General features: G+C 33.0%; 1 protein-coding gene across 1 annotated transcript in view; it reads left to right on the top strand.

The window, feature by feature from the left end:
- LOC126747207 (E3 ubiquitin-protein ligase synoviolin) overlaps nucleotides 1-18,078 on the top strand; it is a 40,292-nt gene that overhangs the window by 13,731 nt on the left and 8,483 nt on the right. Inside the window, exon 7 of the mRNA XM_050455715.1 lies at nucleotides 11,768-12,414. Within this exon, the coding sequence (XP_050311672.1) occupies nucleotides 11,768-12,414 (647 nt within the window). The remainder of the gene's footprint in view (nucleotides 1-11,767; nucleotides 12,415-18,078) is intronic.

Genomic DNA, 18,078 nt, shown 5'->3' with positions numbered 1-18,078 from the left:
TCGACCTGGTGATTGCTAAAATTCTGTGGCAGTCTGACGTCATGTTTTTGAGATCTTCAATTGTATTTCTTGATAATGCGTCTGCTATCACGTTATCACTTCCCTTAATGTATTCTATTGCGAAATCATATTCTTCCAAGTCTAGTCTCATACGCATAAGTTTGGATGATGGATTTTTTATTGAGAATAGGTAAACTAACGGCCTATGGTCAGATTTAACTAAGAAGGTTTTTCCATATAAGTAGGGTCGAAAATGGATAATTCCCCAATGTATTGCAGCTAGTTCTTTTTCTATGACGGATTTATTAATTTTGCCTTTAGTGAAGCTTCGTGAAGCGTATGCTATTGGGAGATCTTGACCCTTTGAGTTTTGAGAAAGAACTGCCCCGCAGACTTCTTTTGACGCGTCCGTTGTAAGAATAAAGGGCTTCTCAAAATCTGGATATTTCAAGATTTGTGGGTCGATGAGCATTTGCTTCAGTTTCTGGAACAACCTTTGGCATTCTTTAGTCCATAGGAACTGCGCATTCTTTTTTGTAAGCTTCCTTAAGGGTTCCGTTATTTCAGCGAAATTTTGTATAAACCTAAACCGTCGATAGTAGTTGCAAAAACTGGTAAACTTTCTGACGTCAACACTTGATTGTGGTGTAGGGTACTTAAGAATTGCGTCATATTTCGACTCATCCGGCAAAATGCCGTCGGCACGTATTTGGTGACCTAGGAAATAGTTGTTTTGGGAAAATTTACATTTAGTTGGATTTAGTTTTAAATTGAATTTTCGACAAGTGTTAAAAACGTTTCTTAAATTTTGAAGGTGATGGCCTACTGAGCATCCTATTACAATTATGTCGTCCATGTAGAGAAAAGCCTTTTCAGGTGTTATACCGGCAAAAGCGATGCTCATCATCCTTTGGAAACTGTTTGGGCTGACTTTAAGACCAAATGGCAAACGAGTGAAGCGATAGGAAGCTGTGTTTGTGCTGAAATCTGTGGTGATATCTGTTGGGGATTTACCCGCTTTTCGGTTCACTCTTATCCGTAATAAATAAAACCAACTAATTATTCACTTAATATTCTTTACTACGTATTTGTGCGAAGTTATTTTCACAAAGCCAAACCAATATGACAACAAGATGTTTTTACAAGACGACCAGAAGAGAACTACTGGCTTACAGTCACGTACGACATGAAAACGTCGATCGATCAAAAATTGTCTATATTTAGATATACAAAGGGACTGTGTTGTGCTGCCGCCACTAGTGAAATATTGTAACCTGCAATGCGTGGTTGCCGTTACAACAAATTTATATTTGAACTCAACATACCCCCCACCTTGAAAGGGCATCTTTCAATTAAGATTAACTATCTACATATTTGCAAAGACAACCTTAGCTCACTCAAACTAAAACAAACTAAAATTTAAAATTTCTTAATATTAATTCTTAACTAGATATCTCACTGTTTATTGGTAAAGAGCACAGTTGAGAGATACCACGTTTCACTTCACCAGTCTTCGTTTTAATTTTCACTACCCGCACTTTATTGTCTATGCCAGGAAATAGTTCAATTACCCTGCCAAGTCTCCATTGTAATGGAGGCAGGTTTTTATTCTTAATTATGACTAAGTCACCCACCTTAACATTATTTCTTTCAATGTACCACTTAGCTCTAACCTGTAATTCATTAATATACTCAGTACTCCATCTACTCCAAAAATGTTGAAGTAACATTTGCATATGCTGGTACATGGAAAGTTTAGATAATGAAACATGTTTTAAACTAGGATCTGGTAGGTTACACAATTTCCTACCTATCAAGAAATGCGATGGTGTTAATGCATCTAAGTCGTCAGGACTAGATGATATGGGCACCAATGGCCTAGAATTCAGAACTGACTCAATCTGAACTAGGACTGTGTATAGACATTCAAAAGTAAGCGTATTGTTACCAACAATTCTTTTTAGATGTAATTTACAAGATTTTATACCGGCCTCCCAAACTCCACCAAAGTTTGGAGAATAAGATGGAATAAACTTCCATACTATTTGTTCATTAATCATTGTTTCAGAAATTAAGTTAAGTTCTGTTTGTAAAAATTCCCCAAGTTGTTTCAATTCATTATTTGCCCCAATGAAATTGGAACCATTATCAGAAAAGATACATTTTGGTTTGCCACGTCTAGCGACAAATCTTCTAAAGGTCGAGATAAAACCTTCACTAGTTAAATTTGAAACTAACTCTAAGTGAATTGCTTTAGTAGAGAGACATATAAACAAACAAATATAACATTTAGTTATTTTAGCTCCTCTACCATTACGGTCTTTAATATAAAGAGGGCCACCATAGTCCACCCCAACATTATAAAAAGGATATGCCAAAGTTACCCTTTCTTCTGGTAATGACCCCATAATTTGATTTAAAGAAGTTGGATTTGTTTTAAAACAAACAATACATTCAAATGAGACCTTTCTTGCTAAATTTCTTCCACCAATTACCCAATATTTATCTCTGATTACACTCAACAACATTTGAGGTCCAGGATGCAATAATCTTTTATGTTCATAAATAAATAGCAATTTGGTAAAATGATGTTTTGCAGGAAGAAGGATCTGATGTTTTTTATGATAATTAAAAGATGAATTTTGTAGTCTTCCCCCCACCCTTAGAAGTCCATTTTTATCAATAAAGGGATGAAGTTTAAAAAGGGAAGGGTTTAATTTAATAGTTTTGTCTTTATTTTTATCATGAGCCAATAAATTGATAAATTCCCAAAAGCATTCTCCTTGTACCAATTTGATTGCTCTTATCCAAGCCAAATCTATCTCTTCAGGGGTAAAAGAATCTTTTATTTTACATTTACCAAGCTGCAACATATTTCTAAATCTCAAACAATAAGCTATAGTACGAATCAAACGTAAAATATTACTAAAATTTGTAAACTGGATGACATTATCATTATATGTTCTTAATTCACACATATGAATGTTCTTTTTCCTTCCTGGTAAAATCTCCAAAGGTTCTATTTTAAAGCCTGACCAATCAATATTCTTGCTGAACAAAAATTCAGGGCCATGCCACCATTTTGGACAATCTATAATATTTTCTGGTAATACGCCACGAGATAAAAGATCTGCAGGATTATCTGCAGATTTGACATATTTCCACATTTCGGGAGTAGTAAGATTTTGAATTTGTGATACTCTATTTGAAATAAAAACTTCAAGTGTACTTGGACAGGTTCCAATCCATCCAAGGACAACTTTTGCATCACACCAAAGATGAATCTCCTCAATATTGAGCTCTATTGACTCAAGAACCTTTTTTAACAATTTTGCCAACAATAAGGCTCCACAAAGTTCCAAACAAGGGATTGTACGAGTTTTTAACGGAGAAACTTTAACCTTTGAACACAATAAAGATATTCCAATTTCATTATTTAAAGAAATTGTTCTTAAATAAATACAAGCTCCGTAAGCATCCATAGAAGCATCGGAAAACCCATGTAACTCTATTTTTGTTGGATTTACACAAATAACATGTCTTTTTATACACAAATTATTAAGTGTAGAGAACTGATTTTTTAATTTTACCCACTTAGAATTTAATTCCATTGGTAAAGTCTCATCCCAGGTCAACTTCTGAGACCATAACTTTTGAAGAAGAATCTTTGCCAGGATTATACAAGGTCCAAGTAAACCCAACGGATCAAAAATCTTTGCGACATCTGACAATATTGATCTTTTTGTTATTTTATGGGAAGTAGAAAATGAAATACTAAATTTTAGCATATCTGTCTTAAATGACCAATAGAGACCCAACGTTTTATAGTTTTCTTTTTCACCAAAATGTATTGATTCCAGGTTTGAAGTACTCTCACAAAGTGTTTTCATTACAAAAGGATCATTAGAAATCCATTTACAAAGATTCATACATCCTGATTTTAAAATTAAATCAATTTCTTTACTCAAAGTAATTGCATCTTGAGGATTTTTTGCCCCACTTAGCAGATCATCTACGTAAAAATCATGTAAAATGACCTTTGATGCCAAGGGATATTTATCAGAAAACTGCAATCCAAGTTCCTTTAAGCACCTTATAGCCAAATAAGGAGCTGACCTTGTTCCATAAGTGACTGTGTTCAATGTATATTCTTTAATATCATGACTAGGATCTGATCTCCATAGAATTTTTTGAAGTGATCTATCTGATGAATTCACCAAAACCATTCTATACATTTTTGTAATGTCAGCACAAATTATAACATTATGTTTACGAAATCTCAAAAGAATTCCCAAAAGGTCATCCTGTAAATTAGGACCTATATATTGTATATCATTGAATGACAATCCTGATGTAGTTTTTGCTGACCCATTAAATACCACCCTCAACTTTGTTGTAAGACTATGATCACTCAACACACCATGATGTGGTAAGTAATAAGAAATATTATTAGGAGAATCCTTATCCAATGACATATGACCCAATTTTTCATATTCATCTAAGAATGACACATACAAATTTTTCAATTCTATATTTTTGTTTAATCTTTTCTCTAATGCCAAAAATCTATTCAAAGCATATCGCTTAGAATCACCAAGTTTAGAAGGATTATCACATAAAGGAATTTTTACCACAAACCTCCCATCAGGATTTTGAAAAGTTGAATCCAAGAATAACTTTTCACACTCTCTATCCTCCTGTGACAATACTTTATTTTCAATATCTAATTCTTCTATTGACCAAAATTTCTCAAGTTGATCTTGTATTTGAGAATTTGAATTATTTATAGCTAAATTACATTTAACTGTACTAAAATTATTTCCAATATTAATTGAACCAGTTGCAACCCAACCCAAACGAGTCTTTTGTAATATAACCTTATTATTTTTCAAAGTAAACTGTCCAATACAAAGAAGGGTATAAAATATTTCAGCTCCAAGTAGCATATCAATTTTTCCAGGAATTGCAAATGAAGGATCTGCCAATTTAATATGTGATGGGATATCCAACGAAGCATAATCTATATTTTGATTAGGAATAAAAGAACTTATCTCAGGAACGACTAAACAATCTACCTGGATTTTAAACTGATAATGAAGAGAATTTATTTCCAAAGTACACTTTTTATTTATTTTTGATGTTGTTTGATTTATTCCTGTAATAGAAATTGAAACGTCTTGACTTGTTAAACCCAATGCTTGCCAAGCTTCTAAAGTGATTAAATTTGACTGTGACCCACTATCTAGTAGAACACGCAATATCTGAGAATTATTTTTATTATCCACAACTTGTACCAAAGCTGTTGATAATAAAACCTCCGAAAAAGATTCAGACTCAAACGAACAACCAACATTAGCAAAAACAGAATTTATTTGTTGAATACTTGAATTCTGAGCATTTTCTTCCTTGTCTGAACTATCATTCGAATTTTGAGTAACATGAGCAGGATTATTATGATTTTCATAATGTAGCAAAGTATGATGTTTATGTCTACATTTTCTGCAACCACTAACTTTACAATCCCTACTCATATGACTACCTTTTCTTAAACAGTTCAAACATAAGCCCAACTGCTTAGCTTTTTGAAATCTATCTTTTATGGTTAACTTTATAAAATCTGAACAATTCGAAATATAATGACTATTACTCTCACAAAAAACACAATGACAAGTTTGTCCCAAATAAGATTTAGAGGTATAATCAATTTTTTGTTTAGTCCCATATTTGTGTCCCAATTTTTCTTCAACTTTAGGTTTAATTTTATTCTTCTCAAAAGAAGCCAACATTTCAATACGATTTTTTAAAAATGATTTAAATTCATTAAGAGTGGCAAGTCTATCACGAGGCTTTTTCTCCTCCCACACTCTTTGGGTTGTCAAATCCAATTTCTGACAAACCAAAAATATAATAATAGGATCCCAACTATCCGTATTTATGCCTAATTTATTCAATGAATATAAATTTCTATTAATACCATCCAAAATATTGCGCAAATCACTATGTGATTCCTTAGATATACCTTGTATATTAACCAACAATTTCAAATGATCATTTACCAAGACATTTGGGTTATCATACCTATCACAAAGCATATTCCAAATCACCTGATAATTTGACGCTGTTAGATCCACCAAATGTATCACATGTTTAGCTTCACCCTCTAAAGCTCCCTTTAAAAAATATATTTTTTCCAAGTCCCCAATAGAATCATTTGAATGAATTAATGAAATAAAGGTGTCCCTAAATTCCAACCAATCTTGTGTATTGCCATTAAACTTCGGAATAGGAATAGCAGGCAACTGAGGTCTCGAAATAATTATTGGTGTTGGTTGAGATGGTTGAACTTGTGGCTCATCACCCAAACCATCATTATTTTGTTGTTTTAAAATATGTTGAAATTTATGCACATGTAATGTATTTTTATATAAAGAAATTGTCTTGAAATACAATGTCTCAAAAGCGAGTCCCTCTGCTACCTGATTTTCTAGAGTATCAACACTTACCTCATCCTCAATGGCTTCTTGTAATTCTTGAAATTTTGTATTTAAAGAAATTAAATTTTGTAACCTACTCTCAACTTCCATAAGAGTCTCCAAATCTAATAGCTGTGGAGGTTGAGGCACATTTTGTATAATATTTTTAATAAAGTTGTTAGCTGTAGTGAGCTTACTCTTGATGCCCCCACGGCGTCTAATTAACACTGACACTGTTGGTTCTGTCATCTTTCAGACTGAGTCAACCTTAAAAAACCGTACAAATAAATAGCCCCTTTACTTAATGTAATGTAAGTACGAATGTAAGTAGGTACAAATTTAACCAAAAAATAAATAACCAATTGATTTTCCACCAAAAAAAAATATAAAAAGTTAACACCAACTCATAACTTTTTCAATAAATGTTACCCAATGTAACCAATGATAATGTTAATAATACACTCAATAATAATAATATGTACCAAACATCTAAAGAAATTAATTAAATCAGAGATATACCAAATCTTATAATCTACCAAATAACTACAATAATCCCAATAATTATTGAATAATAATATCTCATATCTCTTACAATAATTTGCCTAAATACTTACAATATTCCAAGATTATAAATATTTATGTATAATTTTAATTTAGACCAAATTTACCAATCGCAATCCAAATTGCATGTCGAATTGTCCAACCAAATTGAAATCCAATATTCCACCATAATTATTATATATGTTTTATAATACCAAAATTCCATAATCAATCCAAATTTCCAAGTCAAACATAGGGAACCAATTTCCTGACTGTTTTCTTCCAATTATCCAATTTTGGCTACCAATTACCAAAATCTGGTACCACTGTATAACAATATCTTAATCCCAATAACCTGAATATTGTTAAACTTGTTTTATTCTTTTATTGCAATTACAATAATATGCAATCCAAATTTACTAATACGTAGATTTTATCACCAAACGTGCTATTTATCCCAATGATCCAAGTTTCTCTTCTGTATTTTGCTTTTCCAATAGCAGATGTTTTTTCCGGCATACAGCAAACAGATATTCTAATAATACCCATCAGACGCCAACCGCCGGCCATATATTTTTTCTTGCACTAAATATCCGGGCGAAGGACCATAATTTTGTTGGGGATTTACCCGCTTTTCGGTTCACTCTTATCCGTAATAAATAAAACCAACTAATTATTCACTTAATATTCTTTACTACGTATTTGTGCGAAGTTATTTTCACAAAGCCAAACCAATATGACAACAAGATGTTTTTACAAGACGACCAGAAGAGAACTACTGGCTTACAGTCACGTACGACATGAAAACGTCGATCGATCAAAAATTGTCTATATTTAGATATACAAAGGGACTGTGTTGTGCTGCCGCCACTAGTGAAATATTGTAACCTGCAATGCGTGGTTGCCGTTACAACAAATTTATATTTGAACTCAACAATATCTCGTGAGCTTTCTTCCAGTGGGATCTGGTGAAATCCTGATTTTAAGTCGAGCGTTGAGAACCATTTGGCTCTTCCTAGCTGATCCAAGATATCATCGATTCTCGCTATGGGAAACTTATCAGCACAAAGTTTCTTGTTGATTTGCCTGTAGTCAATTACAAGTCGCCATTTTTTCTCGCCATTAGATTTTTTAGGGACAAGCAGTATTGGACTATTGTATTCTGCTATGTTATCCTTTAACATTTTGTCTACTTGAGAATTGATTTCGGCCTATCTGGGTATGTGGTGTTCTGAAAACGATGTGTCCAGAAAAATTCACAGCATAGGCATAAATGTACATACCAGAGTGTCAGCAGCTGTTTACTCGGTTATCTTATTCTCTGCCGCCTTCCTCGTGGGCTCTCGCTGGTGCTCTCAGGTAAATGCTCCTACTGATGTCTCTTTTCAAACTTCTTCGGTATAACTTTCGGAGTACTTTAGTACAGTCAGAATAAACACACAGCTCGCAATAATGTACAAAACGGCACGAATATCATGTGGAACTGATAGTTTTTCGTCTTCGACTATAAAGTTTGAGTTAACCACACCCGAACTGGTTACATCACTTTCTTTCGATATGGATTTTCCCATAATTACTGGTACTTAGCCATTAATACATAGACTATACTGGGTTTTGCGGTCTGCAACGGTTTTACTTCACGCTCGTTTTAAACGTTCCCGAATTTGCCTTGGATCTTTAGGCAGGGTCGCCATGTGGAAAGTAGTTACCATAGCGTGTATGAAATAAGACCATAACAAGGTTTGGTAATAGACTGATTTATTGTATGCTTGATTCCTCTGAATACAGTTTGGTTGTGACGCATTATAACAATAACATAACCTCGAAACAAGGTTATAATAATAGAACATAATATAACAAACCTTGATGGCACCACAGTAGAAGGGCAAAGAAAGATTGTTTGCAAGAAACTATTTTTAAGCACGTTTGATATATCAGACCGGACTTGTAGAACTGCATTAGGAAAACTTAGTGGATCGGGCATTCTTGAAAAAAATAAACGAGGTAGAAGGCATAGGAGTCTTAAAGTAAAAGAGAAAATTTCGCAACATATTGATAGGTTTCCCAAAGTTGAGTCACATTATTGTAGATCTTCAAGTTCCAGAGTGTACCTTCATCCTGATTTATCTCTTCCAAAAATGTATGCCATGTTCCTGCAGGAATTAGAGCAGACATCAGAATCAAAGCCCAGTTATTCTACATACCGGAGGGTTTTTGTAACAAAAAACCTTTCATTTTTTCACCCAAAGAAGGATATGTGTTCTTTGTGCGTAACGTACAAGCAAGGAGATTAAAAGACAGATATGAAAAACACACTCTAGAGAAGGTAAAAGTAAGAGAACTCAAAGAAGAATCCAAAGTTTAATCGTACAATGAGTCGTGAAAGCGCAATTTTTTATAAAAGTCGCCTGTCCAATTTTAATTTTACGTTCTATAACATAGGTACTAAAGAGTGTCTATATTTTCCTTGGAACGAGTCAATCAGTAAAAGGGGGGCCTCAGAAATACCTAGTTGTGTCTTTAGGAGCATCGAATATTATGCAGCACAAGGTATAACATCTGTAGTTCTATATTCGGATGGATGTTTTGGTCAGAATAAAAACTCGATTATGGCCGCAATGATGTTGTATTCAGCTCAGAAATTTAAGGAAATCTAAACCATATCTCTACGTTTTTTCGAAACCAGTCATGGACAAAACGAGGGAGATTCAGCGCATAGCGCAATAAGTACAGCTCTTTCTCAAGTTGGTGATATTTTTGTTCCTAGCCAACTTCATCCTATATTCGAACTTGCCAGACGAAAAAATCCCTACAAAGTCATGTCAATGGGTTGGAAAGACTTTCTAGATTTTAAGGACGTGTCAGTCCGTATCAGTCATGAAGGAAAAAAAATTACTTGGACCGATGTTATGGAGCTAAGGGTGGACAAAAAAGAACCTACGAAGATATTTTTTAAATATAGCCACTTTGACTCAAGGTATATGACTTTATAGAATTAAAGCGATTGGAGACCAAAGTAGGTGATTTGAACAGTGTTCCACCAAAGATAACAAAGAAAAAATACGATGATCTTACTTCGCTATGTAAAGGGGATACTCCTGTTATAAGGCTTCCCGAATTCCAAAACTTTTACTACAATCTGCCTCACGACAATTAGTTTGTATTTGAAATACTGAATTTTCTTTTTTTTTCTGCTGCTCTTTTCGTAGTTTTAGTTTTTCTGGTTTATAATGAAGCTGTTTAGTTAAAATGCATCATATTATTATGTCAAAGAGTTTTATTGTCAGCTGTCCTACCTGGAAAAAGTAAAAAAAAAATCACACAAACTGACGCAAGTGGTAATTTTTCGAAAAATCTGGGAAACTAAAGACTTTTTCCACAACTTTTGTACAAAATAACTGTATCAAAATGAAAACTTCACTCTAGACAATTTTTCAGTATGTCTGGAAAACATTACACCTATTTTCGTTTTTTCGCTCTACTGTAAAATTTACAAAATGACACTTACGACACTGTGTGGAAGGCGACGATATGTGATATCGGGGTAATTTGATTACATATCTGAGGTGTAGTGATCGAGTGTAAAGATTAGCTAATCCTTTATCAATTTTCTTAAATGCCGAAATTTTGTCCCTTGTGTAAAGAAAAAAGTATATGATATACATACGTATATTCTATAGTTTAATAAATTTACCTTGACCATCTATGATTGATAAATATACCAATAGTTTTAATTTAAAAACCGTATTTTTGAACCTAGGTAATAAAAAGTTGTCTAGAACCAAAAAAAAAACTGATTTTTTTCAAAACTTAATGGCTTATCTTGAAAAAACTGAATTTCCATTTATTTGTGATAAAAAATGGTACAACTACTGTAATGTTCATAGCGATACAACTTGCTTTCGAGAAATAAATTATTGGGTTTTTTATGTTTTACTCGAAAACCTTAAGGCTATATGAGAAAAGTATAGGTACAAAACCTATAGATTTTTTATCACCTATAATTTCCTTAAAAAGTATATTTCTTTCAGGCAAATATTTTCTACTAAAAAACTGTTTTAGCGGAAAATATATATTCAATATTTAATTTAATAACACTGTTTATTTAAATTTGATATAATATTATATATAAATATTTAGTATATAAACAGCGTTATTAGATTCGATAATATGGACGAAAAACAGTGATTTTTCAGAAGAATTTCATCAAAATTTGAGGTGTAGTAATCGAGTTTATATGTAAACCTCGTATCAATTTTTCAAAATTCCGAAATTTTCTCCCTTTTGTTAAAACTTAATGACTTATCTTAAAAAAAAACTGAGTTTCTACTTAATTGCGATAAAAAATGGCACTACTGCTTACTGGAATTTTCATAATGATACGCCTTGTTTTCGAGAAATGAAATAGGGTTTTTTCACGTTTCACTCAAAAACCTTAAGGTTATGTGAGAAAAGTGTAAATACAATAACTATAGATTTTTTTATAACCTATAATTTTCTTAAAAAACATTTTTTTCTCAGGGCATTATTTTCTGCAAAAAAAAAACGTTTTTCATTAACCCTACCCTTACCCTTACTTAAGAATGTTCGCTCAAATGAGGCAATTGTGCCCTTTTAAAGATCCACAATATAATCAGTGTTTAAAATAATTTTTTTTAACACATCAGTTTCCCTCTGTTTATATTTTATTATTTCCATAAAATAAAATTCATTCAATCATTTAATTTGATTAACACTTACCTCCTTTTCGGCAGGTCGTGGTTCCAACGTCAACAAACCTGCCCCACGTGCCGCCTCAACATCCTACGCGCCCCCGCCCCTCCCACCAACAACAACATCCCGGGGGCACAACCGGCCGCCGCCCCCGCCCCCAACCCCTTCTTCAACGTCTTCGGCGGCGCCGCCCCCAACCCGTTCAACTTCCACTTCAACCAGCCGCCCGCGCAAAACAACGCGGCCGCCGCCCCTCAGGAGGCCGCCCCACCTCCGGCGGGCTCCGCGCCCGCGCAACCCCCTCCACCGACTTTCGTGCCGCCCCCGTTCGGCGCCATGCCGCCCTTCCCGTTCCCCACTCCCTTCCCGGCTCCTTTTATGGCCCCGCCCCCCGTGCCGCCCGTCGACTTGAGCGGACTGAGCGAGGAGGAGCTGAGGATGATGGAGGGGAGTGAGAGGGAGCACATCGAGGCGAGGGTGCGTTGTTTGAGGAACATCCAGACGCTGCTGGACGCGTCGGTGCAGATGATGCAGCAGTACATGGTTGCCGCCAGTTTGCCCAGAAGTGCGCATGCGGGCAGTAGTAACTCTGAGGGTCAAGGGAGTGGGGTGGCTGCCGCCCCCGCGATGGCCAACGGGGGTGGGGGGGAGGAGGCGGCGGCCCCCGGACCTTCCGGAAGTTCTGCAGGTAAGTTTTTAACTTGATGATATTTTTTATGGTAAACAGTTTTTGTTTTGTGTAAATTGGTCGAAAACTAAGAAAGTTATGGACGTCAGTTGGATTTAGGTCAGGTGTCCGGGGGGGTTATTTTAATATAAGTTTCTCCCTTGTGGAGCGATTTTGTTAGTTTAAATTGCATTAGAAAGAGAACTCGATATTCTAAGCAGCAGTTTTTGTTTCACTTTAATTGATTAAAAAATGACAAAGTTGCAAGTAGTTTAAGTTAATTAAATTGCCAGGTTAATTACAAGTGTCCAGACGATAAAAACAGGTGTAACTTCTTTGTTTATTAACCGATTTTGACGAAGAGCAGGTTCGGACTAAGGAAGAAAATCTGATGCTGTTTTATAACGAGAATTGCATGTTAATTTTGAATTAATTTTTATGGTCAAAAGGTTTTTTTTCCATTTTTTTCGTAAATTTATTTCTACTATTTCTGAAGAATTATTTTTAAAAAAGACACAAAAACCAACAAAATCGGTTAATAACTGGATACCGCTTATCTAAAGAGAACCAAGCGCCAAAACGACTAAATTGAGCAAATGGCACCAAGCGACCTGTTTATCTGTTACCCGTATTTTGCTAAATACCCATATTAAAATAATACCCGTGGTATAATCTATGAGTAGATGAACCAAACGCCATTCAACTAAACACAGTTTCCTTGTTTATCTAAACCGATCCAAGGGACTGGTTCTGTTTAGATAATCTATAGACATCGATATGCGTCGTTTGGTTCTTCCCGTATTTCTAACCTCAAAGTTATTATTCTGTTGTGTGGTTTATATATATTATTCAGTGTAAGTGCTGCAGTTTTTTTTGTTGGTGGTTGATGGTTTTAAAATTTTTTCATTCATCATTTCAATCAAAATGTTGAAAAGAAATCTTACCAGGTGTGAAAAAATGGTGGAATTAGCCCGCAGTAGTTTTTAAGTAAGTAATAAGTAAATTTTTTTTTTGAAACAATTTATTTAACCACAATAATACAATGTATAACGAGTTTTAACAATTTCTCCAATCAGTGTTTGAAAATACTGGCCCCGAGAATAACAAAACAGTAATTAATTATCTATAGTAAACAAATGTTGCAATGTTGCTTATAATTTTTTATACATAAATTAATTAAAATTTTTTAAATCTTTTAATTTTTTAACAAAAAATCTATAGTTATTTATATCTTTTAGACAATGAGGTAAACTATTAAATGTTTTAATTGCATCTGTAATTGGATTTCTTAAACCTATGTTAGTTCTTGTAGAAACTTGATAAACATTATTTAGTGATCTTGTTTGATGATTATGTACATTATGGTAAAACATAATATTTATGTTACTTTTTTGTCTGTTGTTTATAATTTTATATACAAGTTTACATTGTTCTATCTCCAATATCACTTTTAATTTGTTTAAACTTAAATTTGAATAAATTGTATTAGAACTTGTAAGCCAATCAAAATTAAACAAAATTTTCAAAATTTTATTTTGCAAAATTTGAGCCTTATTAAAATTAACTTCACCGCACATACCCCATACTGGCAAGAGGTACCTAAAATGTGTGAGAAAGAAGGCATTATAAATTTGAAATTTACTTTTTTCAGACAAATAATCTCTACTCCTATATAAGGCAGATAGCATTGGAACTGTTTTATCAAAAATTTTGTTTAAGTGTAGTGACCAATTTAAATTTTCATCTATTTGCAAACCTAAATATTTAATATTCAACACTTTTTCTAATATTACAGTATTAATATTAATATTTAGATTATTGCTGACTGACTTATTTTTTTGTTTGAATATCATGTATTTGGTTTTCTCAATGTTAATTTTTAATTTATTTCAAAACAGCCATTTAAGATAACATTTTAGGTCATTATTAATAAGTTGTGTTAAAGAAGTTTCATCTGTTCCAGCATATACCAGTACAGTGTCATCTGCAAAGGTAAAATATCTTGCTTTTAGCTTGGCTAACTTGAGATTCAGTACATAAAAAATATATAAGAGAGGTCCAAGAACGGATCCCTGTGGTACCCCGTAGGTGTTAGATAACCATTCACTAATAATATTGTCAAGCTTTACGTACTGTTTTCTGTCATACAAATATGTTTTAATTAAGCTGTACAATACATTTTTAAATCCCATTTTAAATAATTTGTCTAAAAGAATGTCTATGCTTACTACATCAAAGGCTTTTTTTAGGTCTATGAAGACAGCTATAACTATTTGTTGTTTATCTAATGCCATTGAAATACAGTCTACAAAATCCACAACCGCACCAAGTGTACTACTGTTCTTTATAAAGCCATATTGATATTTATCATTCAATAGATTGCAAGAGTTAAAGAAAGATAACATTCTATTTTTTATTATTTTTTCAAGAATCTTGGAGAATAAGTAACTTTGGAGAATAATCTAAGTTCATGTAAGCAATTTTTAGTTGTTCACGAGGCCTCGCTAGTTTTCCAACTGACTTTTATTATTGATAAGGAGAACTTTTGAACTTTCGTCTTTCCTCAAAAAGATATTACCATCGCCAATCCATAGGAACTTAAAATTTTGATCTTTCTTAAAAGCCTTAGCTGCCATGTATAAATCAAGATTAGTTTTTGTAAGTTCATGGTTGAGAAAGATTTTATTATCCGTAGTATATCCCAAATCTGAACTTTTTAGGCCAAATTTCTTTTTTGATTTTAAAATTTTTGTTTTAGTTGATTCATCTTCAAAGATGACTTTAACAGGGTTATTTTTATTCTCATAAATGCCCAATCTATAAACAGTAAATTTGTTTACGTTTGGGACATCAAGATAATTGGCAATTTTATTTACAATTTCAGGTAAGTTCTCGTTCTCTTTGTATGGGATTCCTTGCACCAACAAATTGTTTTTAAGTTCCTTTTGTTCATTTTTATTTAACTGTTGCTTAATTTGACCAAGTTCATCCTGTAATTCCTTATTTATTTTAAGTTGATCATCATATTTAGTTAATAAAGATCTGTACTCATTTTCCATCTTTTCCAATTTTGCCATAATATCGGCCAGAGTGTAATCCCTCTTTCCACGTAAAGCAGAACCAGGTCCATCTTTGGTGTTACATTTGCCACAGAGCCACTCGTCCTTGGATTTGCTTAATTTGACATAAGTTTTATTTGACATAGACAAGCATTCTCTATGCTTCCATATGTTGCATCTGTCACATAGTAGTGCTTGATGATCATCAAGAACGTCCTTAAGACATATGTCGCAAATTTCAGTCTTGGTTTTTGGCATTTTAATACTGCTAAGATAATCCGTAAATCACGGCAACTCCGCTCGAGATTCCAAATACTACGTACCCGATATCGATGTGATCGACGTTTAAAAGCGCACGGGTCGAAGTTCACTTGGCAATAAACACCGTTTAAATTTTGGTGGTTTGAAGGTAAAAAAGAAGTTCTTAGGCACTACAAAATCAGAGTTATTGTTCTATATACGCTAATGATCAGATCTATCGATAGTACAGTATTTAAATGATACTATTTGACACTAAATTTGAAAAATCTTTGTAGAACGATTTATAAACAGAACTTAACCGTTTATGGGCAACGTTGTCTCTCTGAATTTATAAGTTTTATTAAGTAGTATTTAAATTTTATATAGTACATAGTTATTTGTAACTTTTTTTATAGAAAGTTGAAGTTTTACCAGTCAATAGTATTAACATTTTGGACTAAAATGACATTAGCAATAGCAGGGGTTTGAAAGAAAAATATTTTACCTAACCAAACTGAGATAAGTCAAATTGCAGAGAAAAACGTAAGTAAAAAACATAATTTAGTCAGTACATAAACATGACAGATAAAATATAATATAAAATAAAAGTTAGATATTTGTACGTTTAGTTTCTTAATTTCACTTTTAATATTTTTTACCATAGGTTTCGAAAACTATTAAAAATATACCATGATAATGTCTTCCTAATTTGTTTAGGATTTTTTGGGAACTCATCCAATTTTGTCGTTTTAAATGTGGAATAAAATTAGCTTTATTTAGAAAGACGATCTTATAACATTATTTTTACTATAGATTGTTGATCATAATATTTTAAATTAATGCTTTCTTGTAGGAAACTAGTGATTTGTCTGCCAACAAATTTAATGTTGCGACCAATAATGATAGTATTTCAAAGTCAAAGTCAAAAAAGTTTATTACCAAAAAAATAGTTATAAATATAATTAACTACATGAGAAAATAAAATTGACAATTTTTGGTAAAAGGAACTGCTTCGCGATTATATAAAACCGATAGCGCAATTTGCGTGAAACAGGCCTTGAAAACATTATAAATAAACACAAAAAGAAATTCCTAATTAACCTAAAAAAGAACAAAACTAAAACTAAAAAAGGGTAGAAACAAAAAATGGCAAAGCAATTTGGCTGGCATGCGACGGAAGGTAACAAGAATAGACAAAAAAGAACCACAAAAGAAAGATTGGACAGGCCAGCTTATCTTTGGTCTTAGTTGATTTTGCAGTTTATACTACTATGTATCTACTACTAGTCATACTACTAGGCATCTCGTTGGGAGTCGAGAAGAATTTGCTTAACCTTGGTGTAAAATTTATTAAATGACAAATCTTTAATATTATTTGGCAAGTTATTCCACATTGTAACTCCGACAACCGAAAATGACTTGTGGAAGTTACTTGTTCTATGTTGAGGTATCCTAAAATTTCCAACATTACGAGTATTGTGTAAATGCGAGAGAGAAGTAAATAACTTATTTAAATAAGGGGGTTGACCCGACTTTATTATTTTATATATAAAGGCATATATGTGTAATTTTCTTCTCCTTTCCATATTTAAAATAGAATTTATGTTTAAATAAGGTGTGATATGCTTCCTATAGGCAGCGCTATAAGAAAATCTTATACAGCTATTTTGCAATTTTTGTATAGATCTAGAAAGCTCAGATGTTATAGAATTAGAATATACGATATCACCGTAGTCGAGTAAGGAGAGAATGAGGCTATTGCAGAGATAATATTTGGTTTTACTCTTTAAGACATTTTTAAATCTGTACAGATTTCTAAGACGCATATAGCCTATATTTAATTTGTTCTTAATGTGTGTCTCAAAACAAAAGTTAGAATCTAAAGTCAATCCTAATATGTTCACTTCATTGACAACTGGAATTTTTTCTCCATTAATCTCAATATTTATACTTTTATATAAGTGTCTCAGAATTCCTGACTTACAGCCATATAAAATGATGTTAGATTTAGCAGGGTTAATTTTTAAGTTATGCTCATTGGAAAAATTAACTATGTTTAGTATATCCGATTTAATTTTTTGCTCAGAAATATTAAAATTTAAAAAAATTAATGGCATGTATATTTGAGAATCATCGGCATATTGTTGTAATTTACAATGTTCAATACAGTTAGGCATATCCGCAACATAAATCGAAAATAAAAGAGGTCCCAATATGGAGCCCTGAGGAACACCAACTTCCAAGTCAAGATACCCTGAGTGCTCCAAATTTCCATTGTTGGTTTTTAACAACACCGAATGTGATCTATTTTTAAGATAGGAATCAAGAATCATCTAGAATCATAAGAAAGAAATGCATTGCTATTTGCAATGATTTACTCTTGATA

The sequence above is a fragment of the Anthonomus grandis genome, chromosome 19, assembly GCF_022605725.1.
Source record: "Anthonomus grandis grandis chromosome 19, icAntGran1.3, whole genome shotgun sequence".
Lineage (NCBI taxonomy): Eukaryota > Metazoa > Arthropoda > Insecta > Coleoptera > Curculionidae > Anthonomus > Anthonomus grandis.
The sequence above is the reverse complement of the archived record's forward strand: the minus strand, read 5'-3'. Positions and strand labels throughout refer to the sequence as shown.